Genomic DNA, 17453 nt, shown 5'->3' with positions numbered 1-17453 from the left:
GACCCTGAGAACCTTGTCTGGATTCCATAGTCTCCAGGGTGGGGCAGTGCCTGACCACAGGCCGGGGGGGGGGGGGGGGGGGGGGCTGGTCTCAGCCAGTCCCGCCAGCCCAGGGCCGCTTCAGTCCGGTTTGGTTTTCTGGGTTGAAATAATAACCCTTCAGGCCCAACTTTGGCCAAAGATAATGATTCTCTGGCAGGGCCCCCAGCTGGGCGGGGGCAGGCACTGGTCCCTCATGGAGCAAAAATGGGCTTCTTTTCTGAATCTTATCTTCTACTCTCATAGTTTGGTTTCCTTAGGACCCCAGGTCTGCTAGACAAACAATTCCAGATTCTTGGGGGTCTTAATGGGTTAGGGTTGAGGGGGGTGTGGGTGGGGCAGGAAAGACCACCCAGCTTCTCCAAGCCTCTTGGGGTGGCTGCCTGTTTGCATTCTTGACTCTCTGCTGCCCCCATGTGGTTACGAGGTCAGTTGCCGCCACAGTACTGTAGAGGGCTCTGTGTGTGTGTGTGTGTGTGTGTGTTGTTGGAGCACAGAGGACTCAGCAAGACTGGGGCTGAGGCAGAACCAGAGAGAGCCAGCTCCTGTGTCTGCTTGAGTGAGCAGAGGTCTCGCTGCCGCCACCCCCAGGTGTGAGTGCCACAAGTAACACCAGGGCAGTTGTGGGACAGTCGCTTATGAGAAATTGAAAGAAAAGATGGAGCTGATGCTCATTTGCAATGGAAGGGATTAGACATCAAGATCGTGAGGACAATGGAAGGGATTAGACATCAAGATCGTGAGGACAGCTGGGTCGTCTCTGACCATGGGGGCAATTTACACTTGTTAACCTGCCTAGCAACCAGGGCCATGTTGGCTGAAGAATCCAGGGCAGGCGGATCTAGCTTTGCCTTGAGAATAGCAGCTCAATAAGCTGTCAGGGAAATGGGGTAAGGAACAGATATGGAGGGAAAGAGAGTCAGTCCATCCCTCCTTTGGTCCTCAGTGCTGGCAACCCATCTGCTCTCAGGCCAGCCTTGGACCAGGGCCCAGGAGTCCCGACCCCGTACCTGCATTTGGCCTGAAGCAGGGGTCTCTAGCTCAGGCTACTGTGTCCGGAGTGTCCAGGAGGATGGAGTCAGGGGTCTTCAGAGGTTATTTTCGTGTGGGGGTCCTCAGATGTGGGTGTGCTTCAGAATCACAGGGAGCTTGTTAAGATGCCCACAGGCGTCTGAGAAGAACAGCTGATCCTGCTGTGGGCCTCCTTTAAGGTTAAAGAAACTGAGGCCCGGGTTGGGGGGGGTGGTCTGGATGAAGGTCACCGCTGAAGGTCATACTGAGTTCAAGGGTTTCAACTTGGTACCGTTCTCCTCCAGTCCAGGGGATTGGTCCGTCAGGGTGGTAAGAGGCCTCTTGTTCAGGGTGGAGGGGGCGCCCTGAGCAAGCCCACTGGGATGCCTGGGAAGACACACAGCCTTTCTGGGTCCTACAGCAGAGCGCCCACCAGGCTGATGACCTGCGAGGCTGGCTGGACGGTGTCATACTCCGCAAAGAGGTGGCACACATTCTCCTGTGACTCAGTCTGGCTCTTGGCCACAAACCCAAAGATCCTGATGGGAGAGGAGAGCCTGAGTGAGGGGTGGGACGCAGGGAGGTACCACGCTGGGAGCAGCTTTCCTCCCTGCCCTTCCCCAGCCTAGCACCCCATTAGGACGGGAGCCTCCCCTGTCAGACCGAGAGATCCCTGAGTTTAAGATCTGGGTTTCCCTCCTTTGGAATGGGGGCGCCTGAGGACACAACCTGTGTATTCCCCATCAGAGTCGAAGCTTCCTGAGGGCGAAGGTGTGTCTTGACCATCAGCCTGAGGCATCCTTACAGACTAAAGCCTGTGCCTCCCACATAAGATATCAAACTGGTGGCTCCCTGAGGGCCGGGGCCTGTGCCGTCCGCCATCAAACCCATGGGCTTTTAAGATCAGGGCGGGGCCTCCTTCCTTCCCTCACTCCCTCCCCATGTTGGGTCCAGACCTCCCCGAGGGAGACCTCTCATGGCGACTGAGTGGACAGGAAGGCCTTACCGGGAGGGCTTGCAGTATTTCTGCCACCTGTGGGAAAGGAACACGACAGTCCTGAGTACCAATTCTTTGCTCCATCTCACAGGAGTCTGGCTGAGCTTCGGGAGATAATGGCCAGTTTTGTCCCCACTCCCACCATGTCCCCCTCATTCTGTTGCTCCTGACCCCTTGAGGTTCACAGGCCCTGTCTGGGATCCGAATCCCAGGGTCTTTTTAGTGTGGCTCAGATTTGAACTTACTTCCGTTGCTTGGGGTCCATGCCACAGAAGCGGAGGGTGGCGAAGGGGTAATGGCGCCGGAAAAACACCCTGGGAAGAGGCCGGGAGAGAAGGGGAGCTGGTGAGAGCCCGTCCCAGTGTCCTGCCCCGCCTCCACCATCTCCAGCTCCCTGTCTTCCAAGAAGCTCTCAGTTTGACGACCCCTGACAGGCTGCCGTGACCTTTCCCACTGCTGGGCCCGGGGCACGTGTTTGCACTTCTCTCCTTTCATGAAGTGCGTCTCCCTTCTGTCCTATATGTTGGGGTTTTCTACCACCTGCACCACCCCCACTGCCTGTCATGTCATTTAATGAAGATAGGAATTACATCTGGTCATCTCTCTTTTTTTTTTTTGGCTGTGCCGCGCGGCTTGTGGGATCTTAGTTCCCCCACCAGGGATTGAACCGGGGCCCTCGGCAGTGTAAGTGCGGAGTCCCAACCACTGGACCACCAGGGAATTCCCAGCATCTGGTCATCTCTTATTCCTCCAGCCCAGGACCAGGATCATACTAGACTGAATCCCTGAGCCTGGGAAGGAGTGACCTCATTGGTCAGCCAGAGTCTGGCCTACAGGAGATGTTCCATCAGTGGCTACAGATTTAATCAGTGCCCAATGACTATTGGTTAATTCCAAATCCATCAGTCATGATGAAGCGGGACTTTGGCAGGAGGTCATTGGACTCAGGCTCAGAGAAGGTAGAGAACTTGCCTAGAGCCACTCAGCACGTCACTGACCCTGCTGGGTCCAGGAGCCTGAACTCCATCTCCATTACTGCTCCACAGCAGTCTCAGCCATTCCCTCCAGCTTACCCTACCCAGCCCTCAGCCCCAGGGCAAGGGAAGCCCCTTACTTCCTCTGGATGTCAGTCAGGGTAATGCCCTGCTTGGTGACTTTGAAGTGGACCACGGTGGGTGTGGGGAGGACATCCCTCTCCAATGTGGTTGAGATGGCCTTTTGCACAGCCAGGGCTCCGCTCAGGGTCTCCACGCTCACGGAGCTCAGGTACAGGGCATGGCAACCTGGGTGGGTGCAGATACTGCATTGGAGCCCTGCCAGAATCCACTGGGGGGTGGAGGTCACCCAGGCCCTGGTTGGCCCTCTGCCCAGAGCCAGGGGATAGGAGTAACCTTCCTTTTTTGGAAATCTAGCAGGGCTCCTCTTTGAGCCACCGGACAGGTGAGCAGGGAGTGTATGGGCCACTGAAATTTGGGACAAACCCCAGGGGACTTTGGGGTCATCTGTTGTTTGCATTGCTCTGGCCCCTGGCCCTCCAGCAGGGGGCAAGGGAGGGGATGTTGCCCTGTATGTAGGGGCGTCCAGGCAAGCCTTCCTCTGTCCCATGGCTGGTGCTGCCTCCATCCCTCCCCATCCTCCCCCTGGGGCCCTGGTTCCTTGCTGAGAGAAGGAAGAGGAGACAGGAATGGGGAGGGGGCCATCGTGCTCAGGGCACAGAGTAGAAGTTGTCACTCAGACAAGTGCTGACCCGTGCCTGGCCCTTGGGCGCGAGGAGGAACTACCCTTCCCCTGTAGAAGACCCCAGGACCCGGACCTGACACTCCACAGAGGATCCCACCCCCAGGGCAGGTCCTTCAGACCCAGCGAGACCCCAGCACATCTGTGTGCCCCCCTCAACCCGCGTGTGCAGGAGGAGGTGTAAGCCTCACTGTACCCCTCCTCTCCTGCCCCTCTTCCTCCTGGCCTGCGGCCTCTCATCTCCTGGCTCACAGGGAGGGGTAGGAATGTGGCACCTTGTTAAAGACGAAGAAATAAAGCTGCAACGGGAAACACGTGTGGACCTGCGTGTGCGAGTGTGCACAGGGCTGGGAGGTGCCCTGCGGGGGGTGGGTACAGCCAAGCCTGGAGCCTCCCCCTGCCCCATACCACTCACCCGCAGATTTCTTCAGGCAGGAGGCCGGGCCGTCTGCAGAGAGGTCTGAGGCCCCGTCTCCACCTCCCAATTCTGAGCCAAAGCAATGGAACAGGCCCCCAGGGGGCGGGGGTGCAGTCAGTGGACCCCCCTCCTAGGAACAGGCCTCCTTCAGCCCTTTGAACCTCTTCCACCTCCGCCCACACCTTCAGGAAGTGACTTGGCTGAGAAACCAGGTGTGATTCCTGTAATGAGGCAAACAGCCGCCTCGGGCTCCCCAAACGCCTCGCTGGCAAGCCTTTTGATCCCTCCCTCCTCCAGCCCTTGGACTGCGGCAGCGACCTGGCCTCAGAGGCCCCCGACTTCCTCATTCTTTGGGACCCCACCGGAAACCCAGGCGAAATGCAGAAAGCAGGGGGACTCTCGCCATCACCACACCAGGGGCTCCCCTGGCCCTGACTCTTCTCCCAGAACCCCCCTAGTGGCTCTCCTGCACACCCTGAGGTGTGGGCACGTCTGGGGGTGCGTTGGGCTGTAAGCTTCAGATGGGGCTTCCTGATCTGGGTGGAGGTCTGACTCTGTGCCTTTGGGCAAGTTACTTAATGCCTTGAACCTTCCTTTCCTCCCTTCCCTCCTTCCCTCCCTCCCTCCCTCTCTCTCTCTCTCTCTCTCTCTTTCTTTCTTTCTTTCCCAAATTTCACCCATTGATCATTTATTTGTTCTCATAATTCTCTTCCTTGATTTTCATGATACAGCCGTGTCCTTTGCTCTCTGTTAGTTCCCTGAACATTTTGGAACAAGACAGCAAGAGAGACTTCGGTTCAAATTTGAACCTTCCTTTTCTTAGCAGTGAAATGGGGATAACAGCAATGCCTACTTCACAGGGTTGGAGTGAATGAAGGAGAGGGTGCCCAGTAAGCGTTGGACCCAGAAGTAAAAACCAAACCTCACGGAACGGGCAGATTTATGCTCCTTTCATCCTCTTGAGGAAGGAGCTACTATTTCTTAAGATCTGCTCTGCGCCAGGCACTGTGCCAAGAGCCTTGCCTGAGCTCTCTCGCTGCATCCCCACACCAATCCTAGGAGATGTGATGGTGACTGTGCTCCTTTCATAGATGAGGAAATGGAGGCTCAGAGAGGTTGACCTTCTCAACACAGCCAGGAAGTGGAGATGTGGACGGACTCCAGAGCACGCACTTTTTTCTCTTTTTTTGGTTGCGTGGGCCAGCTTGCAGGGTCTTCGTTCCCCGACCAGGGATTGAACCCGAGTCCTCAGCAGTGAAGGCGCCGAGTCCTAACCACTGGACCACCAGGGAATTCCCCCAGAGTGTGCATTTTTAACTATGACACTAAAATGATCCCTAAATAAGGTGAGAAGTGACCCGCAGGAACCTTTCTACTGAGAACAAACAGGTCTGGGGACCCAGCCCACCTTTCTTCGGGATGACGAGCTTGCAGGGCAGGGCCAGGGCCATGATGGAATGCTGGCACACGAAGGCAGAGAGGCTCCCTGCAAGGAAACAGGAGCCCAGCATAAGGACGCCTTCCCCAGGCCACCCGCCCACACCCCAGGGGCCTGGGGGCTGCAGGTCCTCAGCTCACCGAAGTAGGGCTCTTCATCGGCTCCTTTGAGATGCACCCCTTTGGCAGAAGACTCGATGAGGAAGTGGCGGATGAGGTCGCTGCTATCCTCGCCTGGACAGAGAAAGCATGTGGATGGGAGTGCAACTCATTTCCTGACCCGCCTCCTCGGGGCCCATCCGGAGGTTAACTTGTCCATCCCTCTGCCTCTGGGTGGGACAGCGGGTAGGAATCTTATCCTCAAGGCCTCCCACGAAGGAGGTGCCCACACCTTTGCTCAAAGGCGTCTGTGTCCAGTAATTCTTTTTTCAGGAGACCTTTCTTTTGGTTTCAACAGCCATCAGGGATGGCTGCCGGCGCTGTTTAGATCAAATCACAGCTCTCTGGCCTGGTTTCCCTCTCTCCCTACCCACCCCCTCCCAGGTACTATTATTCTCCACCAGATGGTCCCTGCTGGCGCCAGGCTGGCCCTGGGAGGGGGGACCACACCCCTGCCTCCTCACCAGCCTGCAGCTTCCTGCTTTCTTTGGGCTCATTGGCAAGGCTTCCTTGATAACTAACACTGCCCAGAGGTCACTTTCTTATTTAAACAGAGAGGCGTGGTGTAGAGAATGTGGATACGGGGTTTTTAATCCTCTCGCTCTATCACTTGCTTGCTCTGGGGGGTCATTAACTCCCTCTGGGAGTGTCTGTTACCTCACCCATTTGTTGTGGGAGAGCTACAGTCCTGGGCCTTAGGTGAGGGGCTGTGACCCAGGTACCTTGTAATGTAATGATCTGTTTCTATCTCTCTCCCCAGTGAGGTCTCCCTGGTGCCTTGCACAGTGCCTGGGGCAGGGTGGATGCCCCATCGATGTGTGTTGTATGCGGGGTTAAGCTAGCACACATGTTATTACTACATTAGGTTCCCTCACAAGAAATCCGGTCTGGACAGAGGTGGGCACCTAGAAGAGATCAGCCTGGAGTGGGGTTGGGACCATCCTCCTCTTCCCACCATGAGGGTAGAGCAGGGAATCTGGGGACTCGGGGAGCCTCAGTGCTGGGGGGCAGCGGGGAGGGGGCTGAGGTAGGCCCTCCTCCCAGGAGTCATTATGGGACTGGCCCAAGGCCACCCCACAAGCCCGGGGCAGAGCCGGGACCGGAACCCACCACACCCAGTTGCCTCCTAGAGGTCTTGAGTGAGGACAGAGACAGGTGCCTACCTGTTCGGTTCTGGGCAGGTGCAGGGGCCTCCTGCACCTTCAGGGCAAGACCGAAGGAGCCTCGGTATGAAGAACTGTCCCTCACGATGAAAGCCCCCGGCTCTTCCTTCCTCAGCAGCTCGATGGCTGAAACAATCCTTGGGTCAGAGACAGTCACCACCGAACCCGGACACCCTCTGTGCCTCAGCCCCATTGGGTCTTCATAGAGCAGATGGTACAGAATCGCCTTTGGTTCCCAGGAAGTCCTTTCTATTGTCTAACCTCCACCATTCCTGCTGCAGTCATTATTTCCTCAGGTCATGGGGTTCACAGGACACCCCCCTTCCCTGGACCTGCCATTTGCCGTTCCCTCCTCTACATGGACCCAGGGCCCCATCTGCCCCATGTGGGGTGCCAGGACCTGGACCTGATTCCTGGGTCACTCATCCCCTAAAACAGGGCTTCCCTCTTACCTTGCTCTCGGGTGATGCTTGGCTTAAACCAGTATTTAGATGTGTCCATCACAAACTTCATGGTGGGCTGCATGTCCCTGGCAGGACCTGGAGACAGACAGAGGAGGGGGACCCTGTAGACTGGAGAGAGGGGAGCTGAGAGACCCGACCTCCTCCTCCACCCAGCAGTGCCATTCAACCCACCCTCCCCTACCCCTACTCCATTGGATCTCCAGATGCCTAAAGGGGCAAAATCCCTTTAGGCTAAGTAAATGTGCTCTTTGAGATGCTAAAATGCCCATTTTCCTGGGTCCCTAAGGTAGAGAGCAGTGGTTCTCAGTTTCGGCATCTTGAAAAGGTGTGTCACGGCCAGCTGAGAGTAACTCATTATAAAAAATGTACTGGAATCTGCAAATGATTTGTCCTAGGAGCAGATCAGAGCAGCTTCAAAGGCATACTCGTCACCTGATTTTCTCTTGCATGCACTGACACGGCTTCCTGGGTGGGAGCGATCAGCGGGGTACAGTGAACATTTCACACCCCCCAGGAGTACCTTGACGTCTGTGGCCCAGCGAGGACTGAGAGGCCCGGGAGCCTCGTGGCTCAGCCACGAGGGAGCCGTGGGCTCTGCTCCTGGGAGAGGAACACCCTGGGGGAGCTGAGGCTTAGCCTCTGTGTTTACTGCTTTGGGCCTTTTGTTCTTTTTGGACGCCTGTAGTCACAGACTATGGGAAGGAGGGTGTTTGCTGTTTTGTGGTTTTTAGCTGTCTGAACTGGAATGCATTGTCTCCGTTACCCTGTCCACCCCCTGGCTGTGTTCGTCATCCACCAATGTCAGAGTTAGGACTGACTCTCCCTCTCCCTCTCTTGGGTTAGTCATCGAGCCTGCTGCTTCCATATCCTGAGGGTCTCCTGGCGCTGTCTTCTCTCCTCCACCCTCTGCCCTGCCCTGGACCACTTTGTGATGAAAACCCAAACAGAACCAAAGAAAAACTGCTCTCCCTGCCGAGCCAGGCCCTGCAATCCATCTGCCACGCAGCTGCCAGAGTGATAGATTGAACGTGTGTCTCTGACCCCATCGCTCTCCTGTCTGAGAGTCTCTGATGGTCCCCTATTGCCTAAAGGGTAAAGTGCACTCTTTTGCTTGGCGTTCAAGATCTTTCCCAATCTGGGCCCAAGTTACTCCCGATGACTTCATCCCGCACCCAACATTCCAGTCATTTCCTAAAACATGCCACGTGCTTCCATACCTTCGTGACCATGGCCTGGATGTTCCCTCTGCTGGGACTGCCCTTCCTCTCCTGCTCTGGGCATCGACTTCTGATCCACTTTCCAGCCTTTTCAGTTCCCAGATGAAAAGTCTCACTCCTTCCTCTGTAGCCCCGTAAGACTTAGAACATCTCTTTACCTCTGTGTTTATCCTACTCTACAGTGATCCTTTGTTTTTTTTCTCTCTTTCTAGACTGTGTCCCTACTATGTGGCACAGTGCTAGGCACACAGTAGGTACTTAATCAGTGTGTTGGTTGACCTGCTCTTGCAGAAGCAAATGCATTGGTGCTTTGTCTATTCCCCATTAGCCAAACCTCATAAAGTGTGAGGTACTGATCGGTTTACAACTTACCCTCTGGGGATGTGGTGAGAGGGGCATCTGGCAGGGTCTGGCTGTGGCTCCTGGTGGCTGGACAGGGGTTGCTAGAAGAAGTAGCCCCAGGGCAGACAAAGTCCTGGCGTCCTGGGGTCCTCTGGGATGGGGGAGATCCTGGTTCTGGGCAGCTGTTGATCAGCACGATGGGTATGTCCACCATGGAGTTGGTGATGGATGGGGGACAGCTGCTGGCATGTTCCTTGGCCAGTGGTGAGGAATGGGTTGCTCTGGGCTGGCCAATGCTTGGGGTGGGGTTGCTGGGGACCTGGAGGTCACTGGCTCTCGTATACAAGGACACTGGGCCAAGGCTGTGGGGGCTGGAGGAAGAGCTGGTTGGGCTTTCCAAGGATCTCGAAGATGACTGATGGCTGGAGATGCTGGAGCGGAAGAGGGACTGGCTGTGCCATGGGGAGAGCACCAGACAGGCAGAGTTTTAGCGGGTAGGGCTGGACACTTAGGGGCCAGAGTTAGACTCTGGAATTTAGTGATCTAGGTACCCATGGCTTTGGTCAGAGTAGTGCATACTCCAACCGCCCACCCCATAGCCCTGAGCAAAGGGTATGCCCACTTGATCCCCAAGGGATGCTGAAGGATACAGGAGTGTACCTGCATTGCAGGGTCTGTGGTCAATTAAAGTAGCCAGTGGGCTGGCCCCCTGCAGGTCACATGGGCTTAGGCTGGACTCTATTCCCTCCGCCTTCCCAGATAGGCAGGTCCAACTGAGTTGTCACACCAGCCCCCCCAGCACTCCCAAGAGTCCTGCACACAGGCTGGACCGGAGCTGGACCATGTCCATGGCCCATGCAGACGGAATTCCCCAGCTGGAGGAAGAGAAGGAGGCCAGCTCTGCATCCAGCCAGGCTTATCCCTGAGCTCAGAGGCCTGTGCCAGCGGGCATGGCTGTGGAATCCCAGTCTCCTTGCCAGGGACTGCCTTGGCACAGTGGCTTTGGAGTTGGTATGGGGGACAGAGGTCCTGGGGTTTGCTCTTCCTGGGCAGGATGGGTATGCGTGTGGCTCTGCTCTGAGGCCTGCAGAGAACTGGGCTGTGGGGCGATTGTAAATAATGCCCAGGCAGCTTTGTCTCCTTCCTGCTAGATTTTGCCAGGAACAAAGACGAAGGAGGTTTTTCTTTCCTGGATGGTTCATTCCAGACCCCCTGATTCTGTTTACATCCTGTGTTTGGGGTTTTTTAAATTAAAAAAAAAAAAATCCTTCCTACAGATGGGCTGTAGGAAGGCTGGAAAGGATACAGGTGGGCCTCATTAATGCAGTGTGGTTCTTTCCCTGAGAGGTAGGTAGAAGTCAAGATTTTTGTACATTGAATCATATTCTAAATGCTTGAGGAAAGCTTGAGAACCAAATGGCTGTGATGGCATAAAAGAGAACATTCACTTTTATTTTTGGTACATGCCCAGATTTTGCTCAGAAAGAGTAGGGTGTCCCTCTGTGATTTTAGGATGCGTGTGTGTGTGTGTGTGTGTGTGTGTGTGTGTGTGTGAGTTGTGGAGGCAACGTCAGAAGCTGCAGTGGGAGTGACCTACCTTCCAAACACGTAACTGACATCAGATGCTGGGCTGGCTGACAGCATGGAGACCCTGCCCCCCAGCCCCTTCTCCAAGGCTGGGGAAGCCACCAGTGGGGAGCCCAAGCCATGGCGGCCTGAGGCCTTGTTTCCCATTCCAGGGATGGAGATGCTGGGAGAGGGTGGGGGATGAGAGGAGGGGGCCACCGCGGGGGGAGAGGGGCGCTGGTGCCCCCTGCCCTGGCCCCCGGAGAAGATGAGACTCTCACTGTTGCTCCGAGTCTCTCGGGGGATGTCTCTGGAAAGGGGAAGGCCGCCATGGCCAGAGGAGCCGAAGGGTGGGGTGACAGATGGGCTGGAGCAGCTCTGGGGGCCGTCGTGGCACCTTGATCTGGTCGAGGTCACCTCGATGTACTTTATATCTTTGGGGAGAGAAACAGAGCATTGGTGAAACCAGGGAGACTGGACTCGCAGAACAAGGATGCTGGAAGTGTCCTCAAGACCATCTGGTCTCCCCTTTCTTTATACATACATACATATATACATATATATATATATATATATATATATATATACACACACACACACACACATATATACACACATATATATACGTATGCGTGTGTGTGTATATATATATATATATTTTTTTTTTTTTTTTTTTTTTTTTTTTAATTTTTGGCCAAGCTGCGCGGCATGCGGGATCTTAGTTCCCCGACCAGGGATAGAACCTGTGCCCCCTGTAGTGGAAGCATGGAGTTTTAACTACTGGACTGCCAGGGAAGTCCCTCCCCTTTCTTATACAGATGAGGAAGTTGAAGCCCAGAGAGACGTTTGTTGGAATCAAGATCAGCATTCAGCTCTACCTTCAGGGCCCATTTTCAAAGTCACCCTCTCTGTGACATCTTCCCTTGGGTGGGGAGAGGCAGTGCCACGAACACGGGTCCTGGAGGTAGACAGACCTGGGTTTCAGATCTGGCTCTGCCACTTACTCTCTGAGAGAGCTTGGCCAAATGACTTCACCACCTAGAGCCTCAGTTTCCACGCCCGTAGGATGGGGCAGCTGTACGCAGCCTCTTAGTGTCACAGTAAGGATGAACTGAGATGAATGTAGGCAGCAGGGCACTGCATCTGGCACATAGTAAGTCCTTTAAAACTGGGAGATCCTCTCGTTCATGTGGGTTCCACTCCCCAGGCTGAAATGACTGCACCAGTCACATCTTCGGATGCCTCTATCACTCAGGCCTGCGAAAGCTATTTCTATGTCTGTGCCTGCAATGTAGGCAGGGGTTCTCAAGCTTGGTTGCATGCTAGAATCACCCGATGAGCTTTTAAAGGTCCTAAAGCCCAGGCTCCATCCGGTGCCAATTAGACCAGAACCTCTGGGGGTGGTCCCAGGCCTCAGGGTGGCTTAGCTCCTCAGCTGATTCCAGTGTGCATTGGACCGCACCACTGTGGTCCCCAGCCCAGCAGCACCGCTTCACCCGGGAGCTGAGAAGTTGTGCAGAATCTCTGGCTGCACCCCAGGCCTGCTCAATCAGGATGTGCATTTAGGTTCCTGGCTACCTGGGTGCACCTTGGAGGTTGAGTTCGCTTTAGGGCTAGCTTTAGAGCGAGAACTCTCTGGGGGCAGGGCATGCCGCCTTACTGAGCTGCGGGCCTCTTAGCACCCCAGGCTGCTGACTCACTCTGATGTTCTTTCCATTCCCCAGTGGGGGCATCTAGGACTCTTGTTCTGAGACCTTGTTTCTTCCTAGAGTGGGGTACCCTGTGGTTCTCCCATGGTGAGGATGGGCACCTCTCCTCCTGACTTGGGGGAGGGGAGCTGTCCTCGGTGCTGTTCTAGGAAAGGTGATGGAAGATGGGGGTTACCCAGCTTCTCCCTCTGGAGGGCTGTGAGTCCTGCCTCTGGCTTCCCCAGATGGAATCTGGGGCAGAGTCGGTGGGAAATTGCACCCTCGGCTCCTGTCTACCAGCCTCCCACCCCCTTGGGCTTTGGCACGCACACCATCCCCCCACCCAGCGTGACTGTGGAGTCCCTGCCTGCCCCAGCCCGCTCCTGGGGAGGACCTTCTGGCCCTGCTCAGGGCTACTGCTTCTGTCTGAGCCTGCGTGGGCCAGGTGGGGGTGGAGGATTGCATCAGATGAGGGGCGCTGGCATGCTGTCCCAGCAGGTGGAGGAACAGGCCTGGCTTTGTCGACAAACCTGGGTGTGAGTCTTGGCTTCGCCACTTTCCCGCCAAGAAACATCAGGTAATTTTCCTAACTGCTCTGAGCCTCAGTTTCCTCATCTGTAAAGTGGGGATCTAAAACCACCCTTCCAAGGTTGCGGTGAGGATGAAATACACTGATGAATGGAGCCTGGAGCATGGTCCATGGTGGGCTTCAAGGAGCATCTCCTGCCTGCCTGCTTCTGGGGGGCAGTATTGGCCAGATGGCTAATACTCTCTGGCTAAGGTGGGGGTCCCACTGCTGAGGGCAAGAGTAGAATATCTGGCACAATGTATTGTAGGCTCTGAAAGAGAAGAAGTCTTGGAATGGGGTGGATTCTTCTGCGAGGTTGGCAAGCACAACTTTTTTTTTTTTAATAGGATTTTATAGTGTTTATACCCATAATCCTCTCAAGCCTCACAAGCGCCTTTATGCCCAGTGCCAGCAGGCATTGCTTTTACAGAGGAGGAAACTGAGGCTTGGAGAAATGTGGCAGTGGAGCTCACATTTATTGCACCGTTTTTTTTTTGTTTTTTTTTTGCGGTACGCGGGCCTCCCACTGCCGTGGCCTCTCCCACCGCGGAGCACAGGCTCCGGACGCGCAGCCTCAGCGGCCATGGCTCACGGGCCCAGCCGCTCCGCGGCATGTGGGATCTTCCCAGACCGGGGCACGAACCCGCGTCCCCTGCATCGGCAGGCGGACCCTCAACCACCGCACCACCAGGGAAGCCCTATTGCACGTTTTTAATAAAGGCCGGTATTTACTGAGTGCCGTGCACCAGCGCTGCTACAGATACTTTACCCGTGTTAGTTCTTTTAATACTCATGACTTGATCGAAGTAGGAAACATTCTTAATTCCATGTAACAGACGAGAAAGCAAGGCTCAGAAAGGTTGAAGAAACTGAGCCCTGCTCCTGTGCTCTGTTTGGGGGCGGGGTGGGCTCTTCCACGGGGAGGGACTCCTCAGGACCCTTTCCCAAGACCTTGACCGTGAGAAGGTGCCTGACTGCTTTGGAGGGGAGGGCGTCTCTCGGCCTGGTGAAGCTCTGGGTCCTACTCACAGGGTCATCCGAACACCTACCAAAGAAAGGCCTTGCTTGGGGGCCAGGCAAGTGGAGGTGGGCCGGAAGGGAGGGTGGTGTCCTAGAGCTGTGAGTCACTCCCGCTGCTGCCCCAGGGTGGACGTGGCTGGGCAGGTGGAGGGCCGCCACCCTATCACCTGGGAGCAGCCGGCTGTTTATAGGCCTGTGGGGCAAGTCTGAGCAGCGCTGGGTGGATGCAGGCACCTGGCACCAGGCCAGGTGGGTGGAGGGTTGGAGAGACGGTTGTTAAACACCCTTCACTTGGGATTGGCAAACCGCCTTGCCTGGCAGAAATTCTGGGACATAAAACGCGGGGGCCTGTTCCAAAGATGGGGAGGGGTGGCGGAGAGGATAAAGGAAGGGATTTGGTATTTGCTTCCAGAAACCATGTTCCCTGTGGGACTGGTACCCCCTCCCCCTCCCCCCCAGGGTAAATCTGAAGGAAGGTAAGCAAGAGGCAGAGGCAGGGAGCTGGATGAAGGTTTGAGAGCACTAGGGCGGTGGAGCCTCACTGAAGCCCTGGAGGGCAGGAAACTATCTCCACGGAAGAGAGAAAGGCAAGAACGTGGACTCTGGAGCTCAGAGGGCTGGGCTTTGGGCCGACCTACCACTCACTAGCTGTGTGACTGTGGCCATCGCTTCCTCTCCTTGAGCCTCAGTCTTCTCATCTGTAAATGAGGTTTCCAGTATTTCCTTCACAGGGTGGGATTATGTGTTACAAAAATCTATCTGGACATTTTTAGGGGAGGGATTGACACAAGATTGCCGACGTTTAATTTTAGCTTTTGCCAAGTTAGGACAAAGAGAAGCAGTGAACGTCTGCTAGCATCACAATTATAGAACGTCTTCCACTCAACACCCCGAAAGTAGGATGGATGAGAGTGCAAACAGAGGAGTTCTACACCCTGGATACGTTTGGCTGGATGAAAACTCACTGCGGTGCCATGGGCTGGGAGAGCTTTGTCACCAGTAGCAGTGGTCAGAGGGGAGGGTTTGGGGAGCAAGGTGCAGCCACCACAGTGACCTGCAGGCTCTCGCTCTTCTTAGTGATGGAAGAGAACTTTCTAACGGGGAGATGACCTGCTGGTTGTCCGAGGACGTAGTGAGCTCCCAGGCATCACAGGTGTCCGGGCAGAGGTTGGAGGAGAGGATTTTTAAAAATTCCATCAGAAGGAGCAAGGGCAGAGCTAGGTGGCTTCATCAGGACCATCTGACCACTGCTGCTCTCTGGCACCCCCTGCTGCCCAGAGTCTGGTGGACACATCCTCAAGATGGCAGGTTGTGCCCAGGGCATCTGAGGACGCAGACAACTGCCCATCGGTCCCTTGGAGGAAGGACCCTGTTATCAACACCCTTACCCTGTACAAGTGCACGCCCCACAGAGGTTGGTCTTGCCCCAGCTGGCCTTGAGTGTATGGAAGCCCTATCCTGGGGCGTGAGCATTAAAGTCCTAGGCTGGCTCCTGCCAGCGATAATTAGGCCCAAGTCACCTTTCCTGCAGAGACATGCCCACGACTGGCCTTAAGAAGCAGGAAGACTCTTGAGGGTTGGAGGTGGTTCTTTTACTAGGCTTGTCAGGCAATGCTCCATGGGAGGAGCAGAAGGCTGGCTGGAGACCAGGAGCCTGGCTGCCAGAGGGACCTGTGTGCCGGGCTGACCTCCACCCCAGAGCCTGAACCTGTCCTGGGGCTGGTCTTAGTCGCAACCCCAATGTTGACTAAAACAGCCACCATTTATCATGACCTATGGTGTCCCAGGATTTGTGATAAACACCCATCAAATGTTATTTTTTCAATCCCTGCAACACCCTTTGAAGTGCAAACTCATCTCTATTTTACAGATGAAGAATCTGAGACACAAAGAAGTGAAGTAAACAGCTTGTGTAAGGTTTGCCTGATTCCAGTGATTAGGCTAGACGGGCTCCTTCCTCAACTCCATCAACCTCAGTCTTTTTGTTTGTAAAATGGGGATAAAATATTCGTCTCATGGAGGTGGATTGGGAAGATCAAAGGTTCAATTATTAAGTGCTCATGCCTGGATAGAATGATAAATGCTCAATAAGTAGAAATTCTCCTGGATCCCATCTCTAATCCTCACCACACCCTCTAACCCACGCTGATTAACCCACTGGAGGCCTCAGTCTTCCAGCCTGTCTAATGGGGCTGCTGCTCCACGACCCTCATCCTCAAAGTGTACTTGAAACTTTGGGAAACTGAAGCCAGAGGCAGAGATTTCTGGATACGCTTGGACGTGGTGGTATCCTGGAGTTGGCTTGAACCAGCTCATGAAAGCTGCTTGTTAACTTTTCAAGATTTTTTCCAGCTGGTTGCTAAATTATATAATATAAACATTGTAAGTTTGTGTGGTTTAATCTTTAGTAGTGGCTAAACCATTACTAAAGATTAAACCACACAAACTTACAATGAAATAACATATTAAAAACAAAAGTAATAAACACTCAAAAATTCATCACATCCCAATTATTTACTATATTTACTATTACCTATACTCGAAGTTATTTACATTTATTGTTATGGGTAAGGTGAAAATAATCATTCCTATAAAAATTTCAGGGTGCCCAGGCTAGGACCTAAGAGAGACACCATAGAACAGTGAGATTCAGGGACACCACATTTATCAAGTTCTTATTTATATACATGGCATTGTATAATATGCTTATCTATATTAGCTTATTTAAATTCTCTGAAAAATTACATAAAACAGGTATCCATCACTTTCCAAACTCAAGAACCAAAGAGAATTGGACAGTGAGGGCTACTTATATTTATCTCTGTTATAGAGCAGAGAAAACAGGGAGGTTAAGTAACTTGTTTAGAGCTGCACAGCACTCCTCCCCTGCTCCTCTGATTTGATAGAAAACTCCTTCCTCATGAGGTCTGGTCCCCAAGCCCTCCTCCTGGCACTGTGCCCCAGTTCCTTACCCAAAGCTTCAGGCTCTTCTTTCTTTCTCCTCGAGGTAGTGCTCTGGGTGGGCTCAGCCCAGGGGCCACCAGGCCCTGGAGGGAGCAGCTGGAAGGTGGGGTCCAGTTCCAGAATCATCTGGTTGAGACTCTCCAGCGAGAAGTCGATGTAGGAGTCAAGGTCCTCCAAGGCTCCCGAGGCCTGCTCCCCAGGGGACTGCGGGAGGCAGCCGGCTTGGGCTCCAGCCTGTGGGGCCTGCTGGAGCCTGCTGGGGGGCTCCTTGCAGGGCATGGGGGCCATCAAGGCCTGAGCTCCCCAGCCTTCTGTGGTGTAGTAAGGACACTGGGGCGGCAGGCCGGGGCTGGGTGCTGGGTGCAGCGCCCTCCTGGGTTCCTCACAGGTAGCCAAGCCGACTGCGGGGCCTCCTGCCAGCAGGGGACTGGACATCACCTGTGACATAGTGGGGGTAGTGACCTGGCAGTTTACCTCTGGCTTCCAACCAGCCTCACATCCCACAGATGTCACTTGCCAATCAGGAGCTCTTGGGACCTGAAAGAAGCGAGAGCGAGGGTGGGAACTGAGTAAATTCTGTAGATGAAGCCCCGGGCTCCCTTGCCCCCAAACAAAGGCATATTTATTCACTCATTTAAAGGCATGGCTGCTGGAGTCAGTCTG

General features: G+C 54.6%; 1 protein-coding gene across 1 annotated transcript; it reads right to left on the bottom strand.

Annotated features, from left to right (window-relative positions):
• Positions 1-1465: 1465 nt before the first annotated feature.
• On the bottom strand, positions 1466-17237 carry TNS4 (tensin 4). Its single transcript, XM_065897530.1, has 12 exons — positions 16799-17237; positions 10582-10984; positions 9015-9436; positions 7414-7500; positions 6962-7087; positions 5781-5873; positions 5611-5688; positions 4200-4271; positions 3162-3330; positions 2293-2361; positions 2057-2083; positions 1466-1589 (listed from the first exon to the last, which is right to left on the bottom strand). Exons 1-12 carry the CDS (start codon positions 17235-17237, stop codon positions 1466-1468), a joined length of 2109 nt encoding a protein of 702 aa, XP_065753602.1.
• Positions 17238-17453: the final 216 nt, after the last annotated feature.

This window comes from Phocoena phocoena, chromosome 19, assembly GCF_963924675.1.
Source record: "Phocoena phocoena chromosome 19, mPhoPho1.1, whole genome shotgun sequence".
In the NCBI taxonomy this organism is placed as follows: domain Eukaryota; kingdom Metazoa; phylum Chordata; class Mammalia; order Artiodactyla; family Phocoenidae; genus Phocoena; species Phocoena phocoena.
Note: the sequence above shows the minus strand (reverse complement) of the source record. Positions and strands in the feature narration are given on the sequence as shown.

Excerpts from the sequence above, each read along its gene's own strand:
- TNS4 (XM_065897530.1), bottom strand. The coding sequence starts at position 17,237 with ATGTCACAGGTGATGTCCAGTCCCCTGCTGGCAGGAGGCCCCGCAGTC. Across the intron at positions 9,437-10,581 it reads GTCAGTTACGTGTTTGGAAG|CCAGTCCCTCTTCCGCTCCA; the intron begins GTAGGTCACTCC and ends CCCATGGCACAG. Across the intron at positions 2,084-2,292 it reads ATGGACCCCAAGCAACGGAA|GTGGCAGAAATACTGCAAGC; the intron begins GTAAGTTCAAAT and ends CCTTTCCCACAG.